The sequence below is a fragment of the Dermacentor albipictus genome, chromosome 9 (assembly GCF_038994185.2).
Source record: "Dermacentor albipictus isolate Rhodes 1998 colony chromosome 9, USDA_Dalb.pri_finalv2, whole genome shotgun sequence".
In the NCBI taxonomy this organism is placed as follows: domain Eukaryota; kingdom Metazoa; phylum Arthropoda; class Arachnida; order Ixodida; family Ixodidae; genus Dermacentor; species Dermacentor albipictus.
In genome coordinates, this window is record NC_091829.1 from 116,641,251 (window position 1) to 116,665,037 (window position 23,787).

The 23,787-nt window shown below is 44.8% G+C and overlaps 1 protein-coding gene across 1 annotated transcript in view; it reads right to left on the reverse strand.

Moving 5' to 3' along the window:
- LOC139050074 (glucoside xylosyltransferase 2-like) overlaps positions 1-23,787 on the reverse strand; it is a 47,244-nt gene that overhangs the window by 15,302 nt on the left and 8,155 nt on the right. Inside the window, exons 2-6 of the mRNA XM_070526267.1 lie at positions 17,136-17,325; positions 12,428-12,575; positions 11,466-11,597; positions 7,540-7,732; positions 1,478-1,791 (exon numbers count right to left, since the gene is read on the reverse strand). Coding sequence (XP_070382368.1) covers positions 1,478-1,791; positions 7,540-7,732; positions 11,466-11,597; positions 12,428-12,575; positions 17,136-17,287 — 939 coding nt within the window. The 5' untranslated portion in view covers positions 17,288-17,325. The remainder of the gene's footprint in view (positions 1-1,477; positions 1,792-7,539; positions 7,733-11,465; positions 11,598-12,427; positions 12,576-17,135; positions 17,326-23,787) is intronic.

Consider the following 23,787-nt stretch of genomic DNA (forward strand, 5'->3'; position numbering starts at 1 on the left):
TTCGCACGTTCCGCCTATGGCTCGCTTGACGTGCCATCCATTGTTGGCTGCGCACCAGCAGCATTCGCTCGCGTGAGTATGCGCATGAGGCTCTTCGTGACGGGTTGCAAATAAAAAAGCCGAAAAGAAGAACGCTAATAAAAAGAATCTAATGCAACGCGTAAGAAGCCATATACCACAGTGTATGTTTCCAAGATTTAAGATGCGCTTGCTTCAGTACTGAGCCTATATAAACATGGTCCAAGTAGAGACGGTGAAAAGCACTCACCCGAAAAAGATAGGCAAGTACCCGTGTCAATATGCTGGCTCTGAATAAGATGAAACTGAACTTGAATCTCTCTTAAATACACAACTCTCTCATATCATCATTACGTCGCCTACGCGAGTTACGGCAACGTTCTGCCCCCAAAAAGCTACGCGATTTATTTGTGTGATGGAATTTGCTTCAGCAATAAATTTATGTCCCTTTTCGTTGTTTCATCATTTTGCCCTTATACCCATGTTTTCTTACAACTCTGCCATTTGTTTCCACGACTACATTGTTCTAATTCTAACCGTGGTGGTTCTCTCTTATGGAGAGAATCCATTATCCATTATGCATAATGTCTGCTTTTGTTTACCCGCTACGAAGCTGCCCTGCTTGTGAGGTGGCCAGATTTCCCTCATGCTGCCATGTGCAGCGTTACTCCTAGTCATCCTCGCAACGCAGTTGTTGGAAATAAAATTATTTCAACACGGAAATGAACTATGATGTGTTATATATCAATGAAACTAGAAAACCAGCTCAAATTAGGGTGTATTAGTCCATGGCAGGTAGGTCTATTTTAGCGATGTTTAACAATATGTTTGGCAGCATCATATCTACAGATACAGCAACAATAACTTGAACTGAAATCGTGCTGATCTCTAACCTGTCTTTCGGCAATGACTCGAGATTGTATCAGTGTTGCTTGTTCAGCCTAATTCTATGTTTCATAGTAGTATTGCATCATTTAAAATTTTTGGATTATACGATCCCAATCAAAGGTCCCGGCTGGTCAGCATCTACTCATTTGCACTGATCCCTTTTAATGGATTCGTGAATCAGCACTTGCTTGCCGGAAAATTTGAACTTGAGGGGTCATGAAGCGCTGGTCTGACCCCAATGATGGCCTCAATTTTGTGGCCCTTACTGTTGTCTCACCTGTCTTGGAGAGCAATAAAATTAGATCAATTCCTCTGGTCTTAGCAACAATAACAGAATACAACTCTACTATTTAGCAGTTTCATTCACTGCAGCACCCTTTATGCTAGCAGTTAAGGCACACAACCGCAACATGCACTAAACGAACTAACACTGTGGCTGAGCACAGCGTCACCAGATGTCACTTCAATGTTGCTGTTTGAAAGTGAGTCCTAGCATTTCGTTAAAATAGTAATGCTACGAACGAAACCTAGACACCGAAGAAATCTTGCCAACTATTGCTGCTAATCTCACCTCCCTCATGGCCTGGTGAAGTTCCCAGAAAGGCGGCTGCGAGTACACAGCGAAGACGTTGCGTGACCCGTGGACAACAGCCGGTGGTCCCTCAGTGCAGTGTGTTCCGTGCATGCAGTGATCGGTCCGGTAGTTCCACCGGCACGAAAACACCAACAGGCGTTCAGGGTTGGTGCCAAAGAAGATGTTCAGGAGGTCCTGGTCGCCCCAGGGTATGTTCTCGCCATAGACTTGCTGCAGTGGCCTCATGTGCTCCTCCCAGCCAAACTTCCGCATGCGGGTAAGATTCATTAGCATCACGCCTGAGTTGACACCTGTGTTTGGCATGAACGGGAAAGTTGGCAAAAGAAATCATGAAATGCCGATTGCAAATTAGTGGGAAGGAAGGTCCGGTCTATCAGATTAGACTGATACCTCCAACTGATCAAGAGATACAAACACTCATCTGGTCAGACAACGTGTAAAAATAAAGGGTGTGGATCACCAGATAAGTAAAAAGTACTTGTAATTCAGGTTCAAGAATATGTACGTATCATCTGTTGGAGATGGATCAAATATTTCTTAAAATATAAACTAGCTTTGGAACTGGTCAGTGACCACCACCTCCCTTGTATTTTTGCAGTAGTTTCCATTTCAAAGACTGATTACAAGCCGTGCAAACTAAGATCACAACTTCCTTTTCAGGATAGCAATGTGATTCCGTCACCAGCGTTGCTGACCTGACGTCACTGACTTCGCAAAATGATTCTTGCATTTTTTAAATGCTTCCCTTTCTCAAAGAACTTTTCTAAGTCACCAGGCTAAGTCGCTGCATGTTTTCAGTTTCATTTTTTGCTGGTGATTGGTGGGTACTTAAGCGTACCATTTCAGTTCTGCATTTCACCATGTTTAAGCTGCGCTTACACAACAATGAGGGACCTGGCGGAAAGCATCACATGGCTGCTCAATTTATTTCGATCATCTACTGGTCTTTTACATTCACCTTCACCTTAAGTAGACCATTCTTGCGTTGTGCTCAGGCTACAATTTTGGGAACCGAGTCCGCAAGTTCATGATCAGCAACAGAGAGCCAAAGTCGCTGAGCGAGCCACTGCAGCAGGTACTTCAAAGGTGAGATTTGATGCTGCAATAAAGTTACTGTTTTTTATGAAATTTTAAAGAACTGAAATATACAATAAGCACTCCTTTAGTGTCACAAAAGATAAAAACGAATGAATTCCAGAAAAAACATGAACCATACTTCAAACAGCGTGAAGAAGCCTTGAAGCGACTGCACTATATAAGTAGGATAGCTCTCACGCGTGTGTTCTCTTATGCATGCCTCCCTCACGCTATTAGACAGATTGTATTGCATATCTTATGGGTGTGCCCAAGAATAAGTCACTTTGAAAAGTAAGCATGTCGTTTTCTTTCGCAGAAATATATTTGCAGTTCAAGTTGATACCACGGAAATGGTAGCGTCTATTACTGGAAGCGATGAAGCAAGCAGGCTTCATGACCCAGCGGACTAATTCTTTACGAGTTAGGAAAAGCTGCAGGAGCTGTTCCTTAAGGTTAGGTCGACAGAAAGCCGAGCTAGCTGGTTAGGATTCTTTATGCAAAAAAGAGGTGAGGCGTGCAGACAGGACACTAGAGTACAGAAGTGGGCAACACTAACGCCGACTATCAACGGAAGGGAGCATTTCATAAGAGTAGGGAGCAGCTTTAATGCGCAGGTACGGCACCTATTAGAAGCGGGTTATCCTAGCGTAGCAGTGGCCACTGTGACTGAACGCCTAAAGAAGTCGGTTGCGAGGGGGACGTACTTGATAAGAGAAAGCAGTAATAGCAAAAATAGAGTAGTGGCTATCCCGTACATTTATTCAGTATCGCGCAGGCTTAAAAAAGTTGCAAGTAGATATGATGTTAATGTGGCTTTCACTGCTCCTAATTAGCTAGGTAAGGAATGCGCTACCGTGCAGAGCAAAAAGGAGCAGGTAAAAGGCAAATAAAAAGAACAGACATATGTCTAGTGAAGCACAATAAGAACAACAGTTTTACGTATTGTCGTATGGGTGTGGTTTATAAAGTTCTCTTTAGCTGTGGCCAGTTCTACGTAGGGAAACTGGGCGGTGTATCAATGATAGGTTATAGGAACGTAAAAGGTCGTTAACCGGTGGATCGCCATCTAATCTTTCCCTACATTGCCAGGATTGTAACTGCCCACCCGAGGAAGATGAATGCACGATTTTGTACCGGCATAAGAATGAAGATACGCCTCTTATGGTAGAGGCATGGCATATCTATAATGGTGGGAATGCGCTTGAGTCAGGCTTTGGTTACATTACATAAGGAAGAGATTGAGTCCCTTAACAGTTATCCCTCACGTAGACCGGTGCATGTACCCGACTGACACGTGGTGATATCATTCCAGAGCTTGCGCAGATGAGTTTTGTGTCTACTTTCTTTCTTCGCCTGGGTGCTCCCTTCAGTTGATTGTCGGCGTTCGTGTTGTCTCCTTATCTATACTTGTGTCCTGTCGGCACGCCTCACCTCTTTTTTTGCATAATGAGTTGCTGAAGGGTTTGCCCCGGAGACTTTTGCGCCAGATGACAGTGCAAGTGAGTGACTATTGGCGAGTGTGATCACTTCAAGCAGCTCCTCGTCGCCACGTCGCCATGTCAGTCAACCTTTGTCAGACTAACATTTTTAAAATATTTCGTTACGTGGACGATTTTTTGTTTTGTGTTCAGTGTTCTCCGGCTGACCTTGAGACTGAGGTCGCCTTGGTTGTGCCAATAGTCCAAGAATGCCTAGCGCCCCTTGACGTTACCTACGAGCTCCCACAGGATCATGAGATCCGGTTTTTGGATTTGCGCTTAGCTTGTTCGGATATTCATACATGTTGGTCCTATGAACCGCGTGCTAACAAACCACTTCTTCCGTTTCATTCGGCCCATTCCAAGTTGATCAAGAGAGGCATTGCTAACCTTTGCCTTAATAATGCTTTGAAAAAGTCGTGCCACCATACTGTTTCGTCTAGTTTTGCCTCTCAGTGCGATCGGCTTTCGCAGGCTGGTTATCCCGTGTCCCTACAAGTATCAATAGCAGAAGGAATTCTAAGAGAGCGAAGAAAAGACAACCAGCACGCAGATAATCCTGTAACTACTAGGGGTAGGACTAGCGTCATCCCTTATATTCACACCGTCTCGCATAATCTTAAGAAAATCGCCCAGCGAGCGAATGTTCGTGTAGTTTTTTCTGCCCCTAACAAGCTAATGAGGATTTGCAAACTCACTAATCCCAATAAGGTAGCTCCTCTTTCCTGTGATAAGAACCACAAAAATAAGTTTGTTAATTGCACACATTGTGTCGTTTATTCTTTTCCACTCAAGTGCGGAAAATGTTACGTTGGACAGACTGGGCGATGTCTGAATGACAGGCTGCGCGAACATCGTTATAATGCCAAGAATTGTATTACAGCTGGGGGGTTTCTGGCGCAGCACTGCAAAACGTGTGGTTGCGAACCTGTCTTAGAGGAATGCGTCATTCTTGGTCGCAGTCGTAATCAGCTCACAAGAGAAATCATCGAAGCAAAGGCTATCATTGGTCTGGGCAATGCATGTGTAAGCTCACCTTCATTATCATTATCAAACACTGAATTGGCGTATCTCCGACTGCAGCCACAGGCTGTCTGAATGTTACCACTTGGTCACTATCGGTTTTGTTGCTTCATGTCTTTGTTATCTCCTGATGTCATATGGTTTGCCGAGTGTATAAGTAGTCTCGTGTCACGAAATAAACTTTCAGTTGGAAGTTAGCGCTCACTCTTTTTCCCGTTCCCTTTGATTACCCCTACCTTATTCCTTTTTTGCTCTTCCGAGCTGCGCTACAAGCCTAAAACTGTCCAATACCTTTACTCACGAATGTATTAGCTACCGTGTTTTTATTTGGAGATTACTGATAACTATATTTGCTGATTTAGCTCCATATCTCAATTTGTTTCATATCTAGATGCTAGCCAACTAAGACGGTAAGATTTCTTTGAATTTCGCTATATTTTGACTTTTACGACCTAAAGCTCAGGTTAATCTATTATATAGATTAACAGGCCTAATTTCACAAGTGAGTTGAAAACCCCGCTTTGGTTAACATACTGGAGAGAATGCAACTATTGATTAAAAAAAAAGGCATTGCCATTTGACAGTGTAATTCTTTTCCAATAAATATGTCTTCAGGATCAGGCAGGATCAGGCAGGATTCCGTAAAGGCTACTCAACAATAGACCATATTCACACTATCAATCAGGTCATAGAGAAATGTGCGGAATATAACCAACCCTTATATATATAGCTTTCATAGATTACGAGAAAGCGTTTGATTCAGCCGAAATATCAGCAGTCATAGAGGCATTGCGGAATCAGGGTATAGACGAGCCTTATGTAAATATACTAAACGACATCTATAGCGGCTCCACAGCCAGCGTAGTCCATCATAAAGAAAGCAACAAAATCCGAATAAAGAAAGGCGTCAGGCATGCAGATACGATTTCTCCAATGCTTTTCACAGCGTGTTTACAGGAGGTATTCAGAGCCCTGGATTGGGAAGATTTGGGGATAAGAGATAATGGAGAATACCTTACTAACTTGCGATTCGCTGATGATATCGCCTTGCTTAGCAACTCAGGGAACCAACTACAATGCACGCTCACTGACCTGGAGAGGCAAAGCAGAAGGGTGGGTCGAAAAATTTATCTGCAGAAAACGAAAGTAATGTTTAACAGTCTCGGAAGAGAACAGCAGGTTACGATAGGTAGTGAGGCACTGGAAGTCGTAAGGGAATATACCTACTTAGGACAGGTAGTGACTGCGGATCTGGATCATGAGACTGAAATAATCCGAAGAATACGAATGGGCTGGGGTGTGTTTGGCAGGCATTCTCAGATTATGAACAGCAGGCTGCCTTTACCCCTCAAGAGAAAAGTATATAACAGCTGTGTCTTACCAGTACTCACGTACGGGGCAGAAACCAGGAGGCTTACGAAAAGGGTTCTACTTAAATTGAGGACGACGCAACGATCTATGGAAAGAAGAATGATAGGTGTAACGTTAAGGGATAAGAAAAGAGCAGATTGGGTGAGGGAACAAACACGAGTTACTGATATCTTAGTTGAAATCAAGCAAAAGAAATGGGCATGGGCTGGACATGTAATGGGGAGGGAAGATAACCGATGATCATTAAGAGGTATCGAGTGGATTCCAAGCGTAGAGAAGCGTAGCACAGGGCGGCAGAAAGTTAGGTGGGCGGATGAGATTACGAAGTTTGCAGGGACAACATGGGCACAATTAGTACATGACTGGGGTAGTTGTAGAAGTATGGGCGAGGCCTTTGCCGTGCAGTGGGCGTAATCAGGCTGCTGCTGCTGCTGCTGCTGCTGCTGCTGCTGCTGCTGATGATGATGATGATTCACTGGTTGCTCATGGTGGTTATTCTCTATGTGAGGCTACGCAGATACGTTTCTTAGTATACAAACAATCTCTTCTTAAAAACGAACGAAAGTGACAGCTTTCTTGTTTCTTTGGTCAGGTGGATAACAAAACCATTTCTCTCGAAATCAAGACATTTACACAGGTGTGGGATTCAGCGATAGGTCGTCACAAAGCGGATTGGTGGAAAATGTGACTTATTGCTGGGTCATAACGAACAGAAATTGAGACCTTAAGGAAAGCACTATTTCACAACAAAGATAGGAAAGAACAGCACGGACTGCGTTCTTTATGCTCCGAGAAGTGTCTTGCTTATTGGTGATCTGTTATATACACCATTCCTTAAAATGAAATTGAGAAGTGCGGTGCGTTGAAACTGCATGGTCGTTCTAAATAATGCTGTATGGGAGGGTGTTAGATTAGTTATCATTACATGGGGTTCTTGCTATGTACTTGCCTAAATTCAAGCACGTTAGTATTTTTGCTTTCCAGCTTAAGTGCCGCTGCTTCTACGGCCACCCATTAGCTGAAGTTAAGTAAGCATCACACTGTATTAGCGAATCAGAAACCAGCGTGGGTACATACGCCATTTCTTACCAAGCGGTTGATAGGAGGGGTGCCTGGCGGAGTTCCGGTACCAATTACTGGCATAGTCCTCACTCTCGGGGGCCATCGCCGCTAGGTGCGATGTGTTCATGGATGCGAAGTGCTGCCACAGCATCTCAATTGGGCTTACGAAAAGGACATCGGCGTCCACGTAGATCACAGCATCCACGCCCGGCAGCAAGCTCTGTGAGCAGTTTACATGGTACTGTATATTACCAACAAAGGTGCACTCGTAGTAGGTGCGTTCAAATTGGTTCATAACTGGCACATGCGTTAGCTGACGCCAGGCGTAAGTTTACGTAAGGCATCTGAGGAAAGAAGGGATGTGTGTCTCTTCCACTTGAATTTTTCTACCTTCTGCACGGTTTAAATAGACTATTGAGCCAAAATCAAGGGAACTTCATCAAATCCGATGAAGCTGGAGTTGAAATTCATAAATTGTTAAGCAAGCTTTTTTAAAAATCCTTGCATAATCAAATATCAGGGCTGGAATTCTCCTACATAAGGTGGTCTGACAGCCTACAGAACTATCTGACTGAGCTAGTTGGGACACTGTGTTGTCACAGTCAGAAGCTCAAATCAACGCTGTTTTTATGAAGGTGGGGAATTCGAATTCACCTCACACTGTAAACTACGTGTCCGGGCTTGGAGTGGCACCCAGTGCTCACAAAAACGCAGAGAGCAAGTGCAGCTATATTTATCCAGGTACAACCAAATTCAGAAGACCCACTAAGCTTCAACAAGATGCCCCCTCACCAAAACAGGAATTGGCCTCCTTGTTGCAGTATTCTGCCACTGCCTTCCAAAGGACTCATTTCATTACCCAATGGCCCTTACTCCCCAGCAACTGCACAGCTCCTGACCAAGGCAGCGGTCAAACATGGAAAGCAGCAGAGGGCGCTAAGAATCTCTGGAGTCGGACCGGCCACCAATGGAAACTGACCCTTGCAACGTTTAACACCTGAACTTTCTCGAGTGAAGCTGGCCTAACAGGAATCATTGAAGAACTAACAGGCATTATTTTATTTATCATTGGCCTTAGTTTGGTTAGAGGAACTGTTGAGGCTTATAGCGTGCTCACCAATGGTCACGTCTTCTGCTATAGAGGACTTCCAGAGAAGAAGCAGTATATAGTAATTTTTCCTAATCAATAAGGACATAGCGGGTAACACTGACGAATCCTACAGCAATAATGAGGGGGTAGCCGTAGTCCTAGTAAAGCTGAATAGAAGGCATAGAAAAAGCTAGCGCAAACCTATGCTCCAACCTCCAGTCACGATGATAAAGAAATGAACAGATTATTTGAATTATCAATGCGAAAAGTGCAAACTCACTATCTTGTAGCCATGGGCGACTTCATTGTAAAAGCGGGGGAAAGCATACTGGTGAACAAGGAATAGGCACCTGTGGCGTGGAATCTAGGAACACTCGAGGAGAGATCGCAGAATCTCCGGAAAGAAATGAACTGCGAATATTGAACACCTTCCTTAGGAAGTGTTGGAACACAAGTGCACGTGGAAATGTCCTAATGGTGAAAAAAGAAATGAAAGTGTTTTATAGTTTCTGCTGGTATCAGCATACTGCAGGGTGTAAACGTGTTAGGTAGGGTAAAGTGTAGTGATCGCAGGTTAGTGAGGGCTAGGATTCACCATAATTTGAAAAGAGAAGGGTAAAATTGGTCAAGGAGAAACAAGCCAACCTAGACGCGTTAAGGCTAAAAGCAGACGAATTTAGGTTGGCGCTTTCAAACAAATATGCCGCGTTAGAGCACAGAGATGAAGATGACATAGAGGCAATGAATTAAATCATAAAAAATAAATTATGGGGTATTACGTGCCAAAACCACTTTCTGATTATGGCGCACGCCGTAGTGGAGGACTCCGGAAATTTTGACCACCTGGGGTTCTTCCTGCGACCTCGTGCTCAGCAGCCTAACACCATAGCCACTGAGCAACCACGGCGGGCTTTAAATCATAACTATGCTTGCTTTAGAAGCAGCAGTTGAAGTGGGAGCAATGTAAACAGTAGCTACGCCCTCCGAAGTAAGAAAGGACATAATACAGAAACTACACAGGATGAATGTGTCCAAAAATAGATATCATATAGAATTAACAGGACTGTAAAAATATTTACCATAGAAAAAATAGGGGATATTTGTAATTATAATGCGCGAGGGACTGAGGAAGGAGCAAAAGTGGACGCAGTCTCAATCAGTGACAAGGGAACTCGGCATCAGATAAACTAAGAGATGTTCATTGAAAGATTTGCTGGGTAATCCGCGATCTCGAACATATACTAAAGGCAGCGGAAGAATTCTATACTGATATGTAGTATATATTTTTCAGTATATTCTATACTGAAGCCACGATACCTCCATTCGAAATAGTATTGAACAGATTACAAAGGGTCCTTCTATAACAAGCAATGAAGCTCGAAGGCATTGCAAGACATGAACCCGGGAAAAGCGGCAGGAGAAGATGAACTAGCAGTCATTTTAATGAACGATTGAGGAGTTATATTTGATGAAAAACTGGCGGTCCTTCGTAAGAACTGTCGAGCGTCTTCACAGATCCCTGAGAACCTAACCCACACGAAAGGGAGATGATGCAAAATTCAAAGATTATAGGCCCATTAGCTTACTTCCAGTAATATATAAAATATTCACCAATATTGCCTCTCGCTCTCTAAAGGCAACAGTGGAGTTTGGTCAACCAAGGGAACAAGCAGGTTTCACAAGAGATAATTTACAATGAATCATATCCATGTTATCAATAAGGTAATCGAGAAATCCGCAGAGTACAATCAGCATCTCTGTGTGGCTTTGAGAGATTACCTGAAGGCATTTGATTCAGTAGAGATACCAGCAGTCATAGAGGCATAACGTAGTCAAGGAGTACAGCGCGCTTATGGAAATATCTTGGAAAGTTTAAACAGAGATTCCACCGCTACCTTCATTCTCTACAGCAAAAGTTGGAAGGTGCCTATAAAAAACGGGGTCTTACAAGGAGACACAATCTCTCCAATGCTTTGCACTGGGTGCTTGGACGAAGTATTCAAGCTATTAAACCCCGAAGGCTTTGGAGTGAGGATCAACGGCGGATATCTAGGCAACCTTCGGCTGTAGATGACAGTGTCCTCTTCTGCAGCACTGCGTTCGAGTTGCAACAGTACAGTGTACAGTGTACAGTAACAGTACAGTGTAAAACACACTGTACTGTTAGTGGTGAAAATAAACTTCAACTTCAACTTCAACTTCAACAAATCAGTGAGGAGCTTAACAAAGAGAGTGTAAGCGAAGGGTTGAAGATTAATATCAAGGGAACAACAGTTCAGGATCGCCAGTCAGCCTGTAGAGTCTGTGAGGGAGTACATTTACTTAGATTAATTACTCGCAGGGGACCCCGATCGTGCGAAGGAAATTTACAGAATATAAATGGGTCGGAGTATAGTATAGTAACCAACCAGCACGTAAGATATTTGAAGTATTTGCGACGATGCGTAAAGCTGATGCCTGCGTCAGTGCTCTTTCTATTCCCATAACTCACAAAAAAATTAGGCATCTCAGTCACCAAACAGCTTTCATCATTATTGTCTACTTTTTATCACTTCACGCCATGCACGGATAAAATGTACGATAACAAACCTTCCCCTCCTTTTTCAAATGTATATTTGTATAGGCGCTCTATCCACCCTAGTTTTCGGCAGTCAGTGCTCATCCTGTGTTCGTACCTTGTCTCTGTTAATTTTTTCGTTGTTTTTCATCCTTTGACTTGTACCAATTATCTAGCATTCATACTCTCCTAAGCCACTTCCAGATTCAGTTATAGACAGTGTCTTGCGAAAATAATACTGAACTTGACTGGGGCACTAATAAAATCAAGCACGCAACAAACAGGGTACATTGGCCCCTCACTCACAGGAATAAATAGGCGCTGAGATGCACAAGGCCTGAAGAGGCCACGCCACGTTTCGGAATCAGGCTCGGGGAACTTCACTGCTGACACTTTGTAATGAAGACGCTTCAGCACGCTCTCAGGCCACAGTGAGATCTGGTGAGACGAAGTAATGCGGTAAAGAAACAACACAATTTGTATTCAAGCGAAACTAATAAAGCATGAAGGCTTTTGCATTAGATTCTAACTGGAAGATTAGCGAGAGGAGGTCTAGGGCGGTATAATGTAGTGATTTGATTTTATTGATTTCAATATACACAAACACACGTACAGAAGTGGTAAATGGAGGTGGAGGAGGGTAAAAAGTCGCACGGATGCGGGTTGAGGTAACCTCACCCCCTGATTCTTGCGCTCAATTCTAAGCCACACTTTATTCCCCTCGAATCTACGCAATTCTATGCAAAAATGAGGGACCGCAGTTCAAGGAGTCTTAAAGACCCTTGAATGTGTTTTTCCAACTTCCATGGTTTTCAAGGGTTTCAAGAAGGTATTCAAACCATGTTACGTTTAGACACAAGGTACAGAAGGCAATGCCATAAAAATGGATCCGAAGTCCCCAAACTATTGTGTGCATCATAATCAGATGAATGTTCTAGCCCGCAATTAAAAACATAATTTACTTTGAGCAACAAGCCGTCTCTATGGGTTCTTTCTTGTATCATATATTCGGATAACACTATTCTTCCTGTAATCGTGCCCCACCTAGCCGGTCAGTCAATTGTTGCAGCATGTAAGAATTGAAAGAATTTAGACTTGTATCAGGCCGCAGACAGCTAGATCCTGCCGACGCTAATTCATTCAATTTCAATCCGGTCATTACAATTTCATGTGAAAATTATGATTTTGATTTTGATTTCAGGTTGGTTGACACTGCACTTTTCTGAGTGTGATGCAATCGATGTGTGACAAAAGATAAAGGAGCTTACCGTCTGTTGCAGTGCCTCTCTGTTCTCCTCGTCGGCGAAAAGCAGCAGCTCCAATGGCATTGTCGTGAAAGCAACAGCCGACTTGATGTTGGTTAGAGTCAAGTTGAGCGCGCTGTCGCACGTGACCACAACCAACTTGACACGCTCTCTGTGCATTGCAGCAGTAACAAAATCAGCGACACATACTCCTTGGGGAAGTAACTTCTTGCTCAAGAATTTGCGAGCACAGCTAACGTGACATGAGCTAAATAGTCAGAAACTGAATTATAGGGGTACCGTAAGCTTTATCTAGAAGCAGAATATATGGGCACGGCGATAATCCTCCAACAAGAGTGCTTCAGGGCGGTGGTATAGCAAAGAGGTGGCACACCGGGCAGGCTCCCGCCCCACTATGCCTTCCCCCGAAACTTGTTTACATGGTGTCCGACGATCCCACCCCTTTGTACCCTCAGCCTCTCCCCATCTCTGAAAAGTGGCTTAGCTACGCCACTTTGCACTTTAAAAACACAACAGGAAATTTCAGCAGGTCGTATTTTGGGACATTGTTTCTGTTGTCTGTCGTTCTGTTGTCTGACGTCCTGTAGTCGAAAGTTCTGTAGTTCTCGATCAATATTTCATTAAAGATTGACAAAGCTTTTTAAGGTTATGTAAATTTCTTAGTAGAAAAAAAGAAAAATATAACAAAATCCTAGCCGGCGATTCGAACTTAGGACCTGAGGGTCCCGAGCCCAACAACTTACCACTACACCACGCGGAACATGCATGGAAGTGTACATTTTAGCTACGTCAACACTAAGAATCTGTCTGCGTTGATGTTTATATTTGCATTTCAAGAGCCAAGATGCGCTTTCACTCCACCGCATCAACTGCCGCATCTCTAGAAGAGTAAAAGTTTTCTTACCAGTGACAGGTACATCGTGTAGTGCTAGAACATCGATTTTGCTGTACGATACCCATATTAAATAAGAAATTCAGAAGTAGACAACGGTGACTGCGGACACTGTTAGGGTTGGTACTGCTAATTCGACAATTGTCTCTCGCTCTTTACACTTTTGAGCACGCATATAATTCGCGTGTTCAATGCGAAATAGCTACATAATGGTTCGTGGATGAGGGTTCATTCTGACAGCATACTGGCTTCTCACAGCAGCGTTGTACCAGAATAATGAGACCCGAGCGACACAGCCTTTAACGCAACATTGTGGAACCGAAAACTTCTTTTTCACTTTGCAAAACCTTATGCAATACTTCTGGGAAATTAACTAATGTACCAGTGTAACGACACATGTGAGTTCACAGGCCTTCGCCCCACATCTTACCAAATAAAACAAACATATACGCAGCCATTCCCGCAGATCGTATGATTTTGATCAGCGGCAGATTTTGAGGAGGCCCGTAGGGCATTGCTGGTGTCTCATCGTCACGGCACAATTATAGCAATTGGCCACGTCGACTTTATTACCAGTGCCGGTGCTATCAGCGTTGCGGGCTTCAGAGAAGCACGATTGAATACCGCGCAAGAAAAAAGTACAGTGTACACCACCGATGCGAAACTGACATATAATTTTAAAGCGTCGCGACGGAACTCGCTGCGACAGAAAGTGGCACATTTCGAACGCCACAACCGAGAATGTGTAGTCCCGACGGAGAGTTCCTATTACGACGTGAGAATCGATGTTGCGATATAAAGTTGTTGTTGTGACTTTACAATCTCTGGTTGTCGCGACAGAATGTTTCTGCTGCGACTTCAGAACTCTTGGCCGTCGCGACGGAGTGTTTCTGTTGCGACGTCAGAATTGCTGTCGTAAAGTCAGAGTCGCTGTCACGATAGAAAGCTGCTGTTGCTACTTGAGAACTCTTGTCGCTACAGAACGTTTTTGTTGCGACTTCAGAACTCTTGGTCTTCGTGACAGAATGTTTCTGTTGCAACATCAGAATTTCTGTCGTGACGTCAGAAATGTCTGTCGCAACTCCAGACACATCAGGAACTTCTGTCGTACGACAGAAAATTCTGTATTCGCGACAGAAATGTTTGTAGTTGTGAAAGGAACTCCAGTTGCCTTCTTCAACTTGGTTGTTCAGCAAAGTCATTAAAGAGACAATGCTCCTTGCTTTGTAGCATGACTCGGTTTCAGAACATTTCTTGGATTTACTTGGGTTACACTGTGCAACTATGCCTCCAGAAATTGTTACTTTAGCTTTCTCCCTTGATATCAGTTTTGCTGTGGACGTTACTCCAGATATTTCTGTCAGTTCATTGTACTAATATTCATTTCTTTATCGCACCTTTCTATAACGCCTTTTTAGACTTTAGTATCGCAAGTGTTAAGTGAACTGAGGAATCACAAATTCAAACATTGATACCACCTGCTACAGTGGCTATGATATTTTGCTGCTGGGCAAGAACGTGCAGATTTGATTCCTGAAGGCGACTGCCGCATTCTTATGAGAGTGAAATCTGAAAATACTCTAATGCTTAGATTTAGGTGCACCTTAGAGGTCTGAAGTTTATCATATTGAGTTTAGGGAGTCCGAGTAAGGAGTCTTTCATAGCTTGCGAGTTGCTTTGTTGTGGTTAAACCCATAATTTCATTTTCGTTTTGCAAACACGTGATCCAAAATAAAAGACTTCTGACAGAACTGTGGCAGGCATTTAATATGTCAAACACAAGAATTAAAATGTCTTCGCTTGTTTTAAGTAATAGCAAGGGTGCTAATGCTCATTTATTGACACGTAAACTTATTGAGGAATCTTTCAAAGAAATTGCAATCAGTTCAGCGGAGCTGTCACAGTATTTAGAACTGGTATGGTTTTAAATTTTGGTCAGGAATACCAGGTACCTGTATGGAGAGCAGACGAATGCTTGGAAGTCTGTGTGGCAGCTTAGAGAATGTGCGACAAACATTGTGCACTGGGCGAAAATATTCCCTATGGGGCCAAATTTTTGTCTCGCAGTCATACAAGATGACAAACTAGTGTCAGTCATTTGGTAGGACTGAGACATTGTCTACCTAATACAACTGCCCCAATACTTCTGCAATGATGCAGAAGATCAAAATTACAACGAAGACAATGAACACTTGGTAACACTGATCACGTGGGAAATGTGCTAGAACCATACATGCTGTGAGGTGTGCAGTAGTGATGCTTGCGATTCTGTCGCATTAGATGATAAATTAATAAAGGCGGACGAGAAATAAAAGCTTGCGCCTAAGACGAGAACTGACAAAGGATTTGTCTAAGTTGCACTGCGTTCGAAGAGCACAGTTTCGAGGAAACGGTGCGCCCTCTTCAATGTGCCACTGGTTCAAGCCACCAAAGTTTCCTTCAAGTAATGCTTGGAAGAACTCAGGCACTTGTTTCTAGCGAAGCTGCGAGGGTGCCCAGCATTGGAATGACGCCGCACATGTAATTGTATTTGCTTAAACTTCCCTCTTGTGGATTCAAACTGCTTTGTAACCTCCCAAATAGATCATTTATTACGTGTGTGCAGATGGCCATTGGCTTCATGCGTTAAGGAAAATGCGGTTTCCTGAAGGTACATAAAGCGTAATAAATAAGGCGGCAAGCACGTTTCAAGGCATATGGAAGAAGGTTAACATGATTCCCATTCTTAGATCCGAATTCTTCGGCTTAATGAGGTCGTTCGGAATAGGATAGGCGCGATGCTATCAGTGAATAAATCAGTAGTGGCGTTCACCATGTCGCCTGTCTACGCGCCTCTCGGCGTGTCGGTGATGTTGCACTTGTGCGCTGGCTATAATATGCCGGCTATAGTATATACGCGTATCTGTAGTAGCGCCTTGCACTGAGACGTCAGTCAATACGTCGAATGAAGCAATAAGCCCCTGCTTCCAAGATTGCTTTGTTTCTATACCTTCTATGGCAGTTGGAAGATTTGCAGGGCAGAGTTCTGTAGTAATTTTATACGAAACTGTACAAAAGCCATGATAGGGCTATGCCACTTGTGTTATCACTCGCAAGTGAAGAAGCTTCGTCTTTTCGCCAATGGCCTACGCGTCTACTGCACGGTGACCGTGAACTGCTACGTCTCCAATACAAACCGTCAGAACAAATACCAATCATGGAGCTTTGATCAATTACAAGAATCTAAGAGTCTCTCAAGTGCCTTTGTGTTGTTACACGTGAACGTAAGTTGCGCACACATGACGAACTAAGGCTCTTTGCTTTTTCGTGCGTATGTTTCGTGTACATTCTCTACAGAGATAAGCGTGACGGCTGAAATTAAGCAGCTCAGTGTTAGCGCCGTATGCCCTGCTTCTATCGTTACACGTTTTGTTGCGCTGTTTCAATTCTACGCTTGTTCCTTCGAGCCTAACGATCAGCCTCTGTCCCGCTGAGCAATGTGAGGCATCACGTGCATGCATATCAAAAAATAAATATGGGGTTCTACGCGGCATAACAGCGATCTCATTATGAGGCACGCCGCAGTGGGGGAGTCCTGAAATTTGGACCACTTGGGTTCTTTAAGGTGCACCTAAATCTAATTACATAGTTGTGTTGCCATTTGCGCCCCATCGAAATGCGGCCGCTGTGGCCGGGATCAGATGCATGCATATTGCGCTTCGCTGGTCTTGACATTACCGCACGAGTGGGTAGCGAACATTGGAAGCCACCGGCGGGCCAGCATTACCCAAAAACATGGAACACGCTGCATCATGGACATGACATGAAATATGAACTCACGTTAGTGTGCTTGGTGATTTTGCGGCTTTTGAAAAGGCATACGGCCCATGCCTCGAGAGATAGGGGACATCATGCATCATCAAGCACACGGCTGTGAGCGCGGCAATGACAAGCAGGTAGCTGGTCAAATACACCGTCCTATGTACGGCCATCGCAGAACTTGGCTGCAGTAGTGTGGATTGAACGGTGTCTGGAAAACCGAGAAAAAGCAATGCGTCAACGAGGCGGGTTTGTGGCTTCATAGGGTGACGTGACTAGAGGCTCGTTTGCAATGACGTTACCCAAGCTGATATGACATTGCGTCCATGCTTCTGCGCACTGTCATTCAGGTGGCCACCCTTTTTTCGTGAGCGGGAGATAGGCTTATTCAATTCGGCCTAGTCGGTCGGCACCTTCTGCACCAAAAAATTAAATAATGGGGTTTTGCGTGCCAAAACCACTTTCTGATTATGAGGCACGCCGTAGTGGAGGACTCCAGAAATTGTGACCACCTGGGGTTTTTTAGCGTGCACCTAAATCTAAGTACACGGGTGTTTTCGCGTTTCGCCCTCATCGAAATGCGGCCGCCATGGCCGGGATTCGATCCCGCGACCTCGTGCTCAGCAGCCTAACACCATAGCCACTGAGAGCAACCACGGCGGGTCTTCTGAAATACTTAATGGTGCACTCTACCCAGGCATTCGATTATCTATGGTGCAGTGGTGCACCCTGCACCCTCGTGCAGGGTGCACGAGGGTGCAGTCACCCTCGTGCAAGGTGCACCCTCGTGCAAGGTGCCGCAGCAGTCAAATGAACCCTTGGACCTTGCAATGAGTGGGTGCTGCGCGGCATACCATAACTGGCACCACCTGTATCTTTCCACCTGTATCTTTCCGTTTGTGGTGTGTGCGTGTGCGTGTGCGTGTGTGTGTGTGTGTGTGTGTGTGTGTGTGTGTGTGCGTGTGCGTGTGCGTGTGCGTGTGCGTGTGTGTGTGTGTGTGTGTGTGTGTGTGTGTGTGTGTGAACATTTATTGGAATGAGGTCCGGAGGCTCGACTTCTTAAGTCAAGACGGGCCGCTCCCACGTTGGCACTGTCACGGGGGAGCGGAGTCGCGGAGTCGCGGGGCACCCCGCCAGCATATGTCTGATTCCAATGATGCCATAACAATCGTTGCAGTCATTCCTAATCTCCCTCTCTGGATATATTTTATTAATGGTGTACGGTGTGGGATATGTACCTGTTTGCAATGAGCGCAGTGAGACTGCCTGAGCCCTGTTTACTTTTGAATGTGGCAATGGGAATTGCCTGCGCCCTAAATAGTAGTGTTTGGTAATGTCATTGTATGTTATTAAATGATCTCTTGATTCCCTGGCTTGATGGTGAACGGCTCGGTTGTGACTGTCACGGTTAGCAAGTCCTCATGCCAAGTCACGAGGAACCTCATTGAGGTTCATCCGAGTCTCGTCCACTTTTCCCATATGTGCAGGAAACCATCAAATTTCAGTTCTCATAATCCCAATGTTTTCAAAAAGTTTCGCTGCGACACCAGCTACGTAGCCTTTATCAAAACACTTTATAGCGAATTTCGAATCACTGTAAATGCAGGCCCACTCATTACTCCTGATGGCTAAAGCAATTGCCACTTGTTCCGCCACCATGGGGTCCTTGGTAAAAATAGTGATAGCATCTTGCACCTTCCCTTGATAATTTGGGACAATGGCCGTATATGCTTCTTTACCTTTCACCCAGGCTGCATCAACTACAGCTGCCAATTAGTTCTGCTGTTCTATTTCCGGCAAGAGTGCTTTAGCTCTTCCCTTTCTCCTTTCGACGTTACATTCTGGATGCATGTTTCTGGGGAGAGGGTTGGTTCTGATCTTGTTCCTAACGTCAGTCCTTAATTCTACTTCAGCCTCGATTGGGCTCCTTGATGTATTCAGTTCTGCACCTATTGCCTGTAATATGTTCCTGCCAGCTCGTGATTTTGTCAATCTTTCGTGTTGCGCTAGCTGTTGAGCCTCCGCGATTTCTTCCATTGTGTTGTGCACCCCTAGACTCATGAGTTTGTCAGTTGCAGCGTTACTGGGTATCCCTAGGGCTACTTTAAAGAGCTTCCTGAGCATCACATTAGGTTTGTTAAGTTCTGCCTGCTTCCATTTGAATAATCTAGCCACATAAGTGAAGTGACAGAGAGCAAAGCCGTGTATTAGCCTCAATGCGCTGTCCTCTCCTAAGCCTCTGTGTCTATTGGTAATTCTCCTTAGTAACCTAATGACTCCATCTGTTTTATTCGAGACATGTTGCATTGTTCTATAGTTAGCACTGTTTCTGTCTGTGGGATACCCAAGAACCTTGATTGTTTCAACTCGCCTGACTGCGGATCCTTCATGAGTGTATAAGCACACTCTTGGCTCATCTTCCGGAATGTAACCTCTTGGTTTGCGATCTTTGCTGTGATGTTTAATGATCAAGAGTTCTGATTTGGCTGCCCAGCACTTCAACCCCATGTCTTTCAGTGTGTCCTCTACAGCATGTAAGCTTTCCTGTAATCTGGTCTCTGTCTGTCCTACATTACCCTTGGCACTCCATATGGTTATGTCATCGACATATACCACATAATGTATACCCTCAATTTTCTCCAGATTTCTTGCAACCTTGGACATTGCTAAATTAAATAGCATGGGTGAGAGCACAGCTCCTTGTAGAGTGCCCCTATTTCCCAAATTCTTAGCTTCTGATTTAAGCTCACCCAGCATACGTTGTGCAGTTCGATTTCTCAGAAAGTCCTTAATCATCTTAGTCTCTTACCTAACGCCATCTCCGAGAGGACGCCAAGTATTGCCTTATGCTTTATACGATCAAAAGCTTTTTCCACGTCCTATCCCAAAAGAGCTTTCGTATGCGCTGGGCTGGCCTGTATAAGTTGGTGTTTGATCAGCAGCATAGCATCCTGAGTTGACAGCCCGGGACGAAAGCCAATCAAGTTGTACGGGAGGATGTCGTTCTGCTCAACGTATTTAGTGAGTCGATTTAGGATGACATGTCCCATAGCTTTGCCTAGACAGGACGTTAAGGAAATAGGACGGAGGTTGTCCAGAGTGAGTTGTTTTCCTGGCTTTGGTATGAGGATAGCATTGGCCACCCTCCATTCCTCTGAGTATACCCCTTTTCTCCAACACTCTTTGAAATGTTCAGTTAGATAAGAAATTGATTCATCATCCAGATTTCTTAATATCTTGTTAGTTATTCCGTCAGGTCTAGCCACCGATCTACTATTAAGACTGTGAAGAGCCGCCCTCACTTCACTCTCAGTGAATTCCCGGTCAAGTTCTTCACATATGCCTCCCGTATATTCGGGGCTCTCCTTTTCTTCGTTTGGTTGTTTAAGTGGGAGATATTTGGCTGCGAGACTATCCATGATATCCTTCTGTGTTTTATCTTGGATTTCCTGATGAACCAACTAAGATATAGCTTTTCTCTTGCTTGTCCTTGTTTCATTCTCGTTGAGCAAGTGCTTGAGGAGGTTCCAGCTACCTCCATGCTTGAGTCTACCATCAGCCGAATTACAGATCTCATCCCACTGTTGCTTCACGAGAGTCTTCGAGTGATTATCAATTTCTGTTTAATTGCGCAATTTTTTTCCTTAGCCTTCTGTTAAGTCTCTGCGTTTTCCATCTCTGTAATATAGACTGTTTGGCCTCAATCAGATGCACCAGCCTGCTGCCCATAACCTCACTATTTTCCTCTGTCCTGATTTCTTTAGTGGCCCCTTTGACGCCCTCTCTGAGCTGGGTGACCCACGTCTGAAGGGGATCCTGCTCGGCATCTAGAGGCCCCACTTTCCTTCTGTTCGCCCTGATTTTTCTGAACTGACCCCAATCAGTGAATTTGAAGATTCTAGTTTCCTGTCTCGGTATGCGTATAGTTATGTGTATGATATAATGATCGCACCCGAGATCCATGTTGAATTTTCCCAATTGGCTCCTTCTGAGTTGTTTACGAAAGTAAGATCTGGTGTGGAGTCCCGGCTTGTGCACGTGCCACAGCGGGTGGGATATGCCGGATCAGTAATCAAGCATAACTCCAGATCCATGGCAAGATTCCTTAGCGCCTCTCCCTTCTTTGTGTTCCAAGCGTATCCCCACATGTGATAGGGAGCATTAAAGTCCCCTCCAATAATGAGCGGGGAGTTTTTGGCAACCGAAAGCACCTTGTTGAAGAGTGCTCTAAACCTCTGTCTCGTGTCGTTAGGACTGCTGTATATATTCAAACAGAAAACGCTTTCCGTGTTACCTCTGTTCCTTTTGAGTATTATCTCAACTAGAATAAATTCAAACCTGGAATGTCTAAGATGAATATCATGCTCAATGTATGGCAACTTTTTGTCAATGAGGGTCGCCAACCCCCTCCCCATTTTTTTGTCTCTACATATAACTTTGTACCCAGTAAGCATAAGTTCATCTGCTAAGGTTTCCTGCAGCATAATTACTTTTGGTATGGCCTCAGATGACCTGGTCACCTGTCGCAGTGCTGCTTTTTTGTGTTGAAACCCGCGACAATTCCATTGCCACACGTTAAATCCATGATTACTGTCCATTGTTATTAGGTGAGGCTGCCTTTTTATAACCCGCTACTGTCCTCTTTGTGATGGCCCCCGACAGTCCAGGAATGGACTTTATACTATCCGCCTCCGATGGCAGATACTCATCGTCGTCATCCCCTCGCGTCTCAATTTTCCTAAGTCTTTTCTCCGCCGTTAGTCTCCATTTATACAATTTGTCCACTTAAAAGTTGGTCGTTTCCACTGTCTCTCTTATCGCTTTTTTGCATGTTTTATTTCACTGAGTGCTGAGAAGACTGACTCATCCTCGGCACTCACCGCCCTCTTTTTAGGGGCAGGAGAGCTGGATTCTCCTGGATCAATGCTTTTGCTTACAGGTCTATCTATTTCTACTCTAGCAGGGCTCGACTGCTCTTTTTTACGAAGCTCTGCTACCTGCCTTGTCAATTCTTCATTAGCTCTTTTCTTAAAGAAGTTACTTCTTTAATTAATTGCTCCATTCTGGCATCATTGTCATCACCCACAGCAGCCTGAGGCGCCCCCAACAACTCTCGCCATATCTTTTACTTTGTCAGCCCAAGTGGTTCCTGGCGTCTTCTTCTCTGCAGCTGTTGAGTTCCTTTGCACGAAGCGCACCTGTGCTTCCCTTGACTTGGAGCGCCTTCTCTCCCTGGCTAGTGAACGATGCCTGGATCTGGTGCGACTCCTGGAGCGTGAGTGCTCCCTGTCCTCGGGGCGATGGTTGGGCGCCAGCTGTTGCGCTTCCGACTGCACTCCGACTGTACGACTGCACTCCGACTGTACGACTGCACTCTTCGGTGAAGTCGTACGACGTAAGGGATTTGAAATCTTTGCTTACAAAACTTGTCGCCGGTAAGGTGATCGCCTTAACAAAATTTACACTTAGGTACACACACATGTTCATCTCCTGGGTTGCGAGTTCCACATCCCCTGCACTGAACAAAGTCAGGTGTTGGACACACATCAGAGCGGTGCCCGACCCTTCCGCAAGTGAAGCAGACGTCGAATTGCTTCCTGTAGAGGTAGCATCTCACTAGTGTGGATCCGTACCTGACGAAATTGGGCACTTTGAGTCCGTCGAAAAGTACGATGACCGATCCCGACGTCTTGATGCGCTTGGCAGCCAGCGCAAGCGGGTTCAATTCATGCACGATGTTTCTTGTTATTATAGCTTGCGAGTCTCTGATGTCCACTCTTCGGATGACGCCTTTGTATGTGCCATGGGGTGCCGCTTCGTATGCATTTGCCTCCTATTCCGCTTCCATAATCTTGAAAGACTTGATTCTAACGTACTTCGCAGCATGTTCGGGCCTAGGTGTGCTGACTACGATGATATTTTGAATGAAGTTCGGGCAGACAACATTTTCACGGGCCTCCTCTTCCGTTAGGCCGGACGCCTCGATGACTGCAGAACCAATCGTGGTGGTGCTCACCTTGTTCAAATTGAGCCCTCCTCGAGGTCATATAATGATCTTTCTGTGCTCCTCGGGCAGTTGAGGCATCCTCGAAGCTTTGATAACCCGATTCTTGACCATTCCACCGATGGCGGTTCCCTTGACTCCATGCTCTCGCTGAATACGTGGCAATGTGCTGTCGTCATCCACAGCCTTTGTGCTAGCTCGTGATCTTCGGCCAGCCACTAGTTGCCAGCCGTAGTCGTCCTGACCATTGTTTCTTTCATTTCCAGTAAAATCTTCATCTTCCATGTTTGTATCCGTCATGGCTGCGGCCAGGTGGGCTTACTAGGCCCAGCAAAGGCCCTATTCCTCACCAAGGAGTAGAAAACGTTCCGTAAGATTGTGAAAAAAGAAGCCCCACCTCGAATCTTGCTGTCAGTAGATTCGCCGTTGCTTCGCGGATCCAGTGGCATGCTTCTTTTTGTTGCACTCTCCAAACTGACGAGCGGAGCATGGAAAAAGAAACGGAGCCGATGCTTCCACGTCTGCACTCTTCCGTTTGTGGTGCCCTTCAACTTTTCTGAATCGAACAAACCGTATATCTGCGATGCCTGTACAAAAATGTGTAATTTTGTTGGCTGGGAGCGTGGCGCGTGAGATCTAACCTCGTAGCACGCATCGCTCCAACAGCAG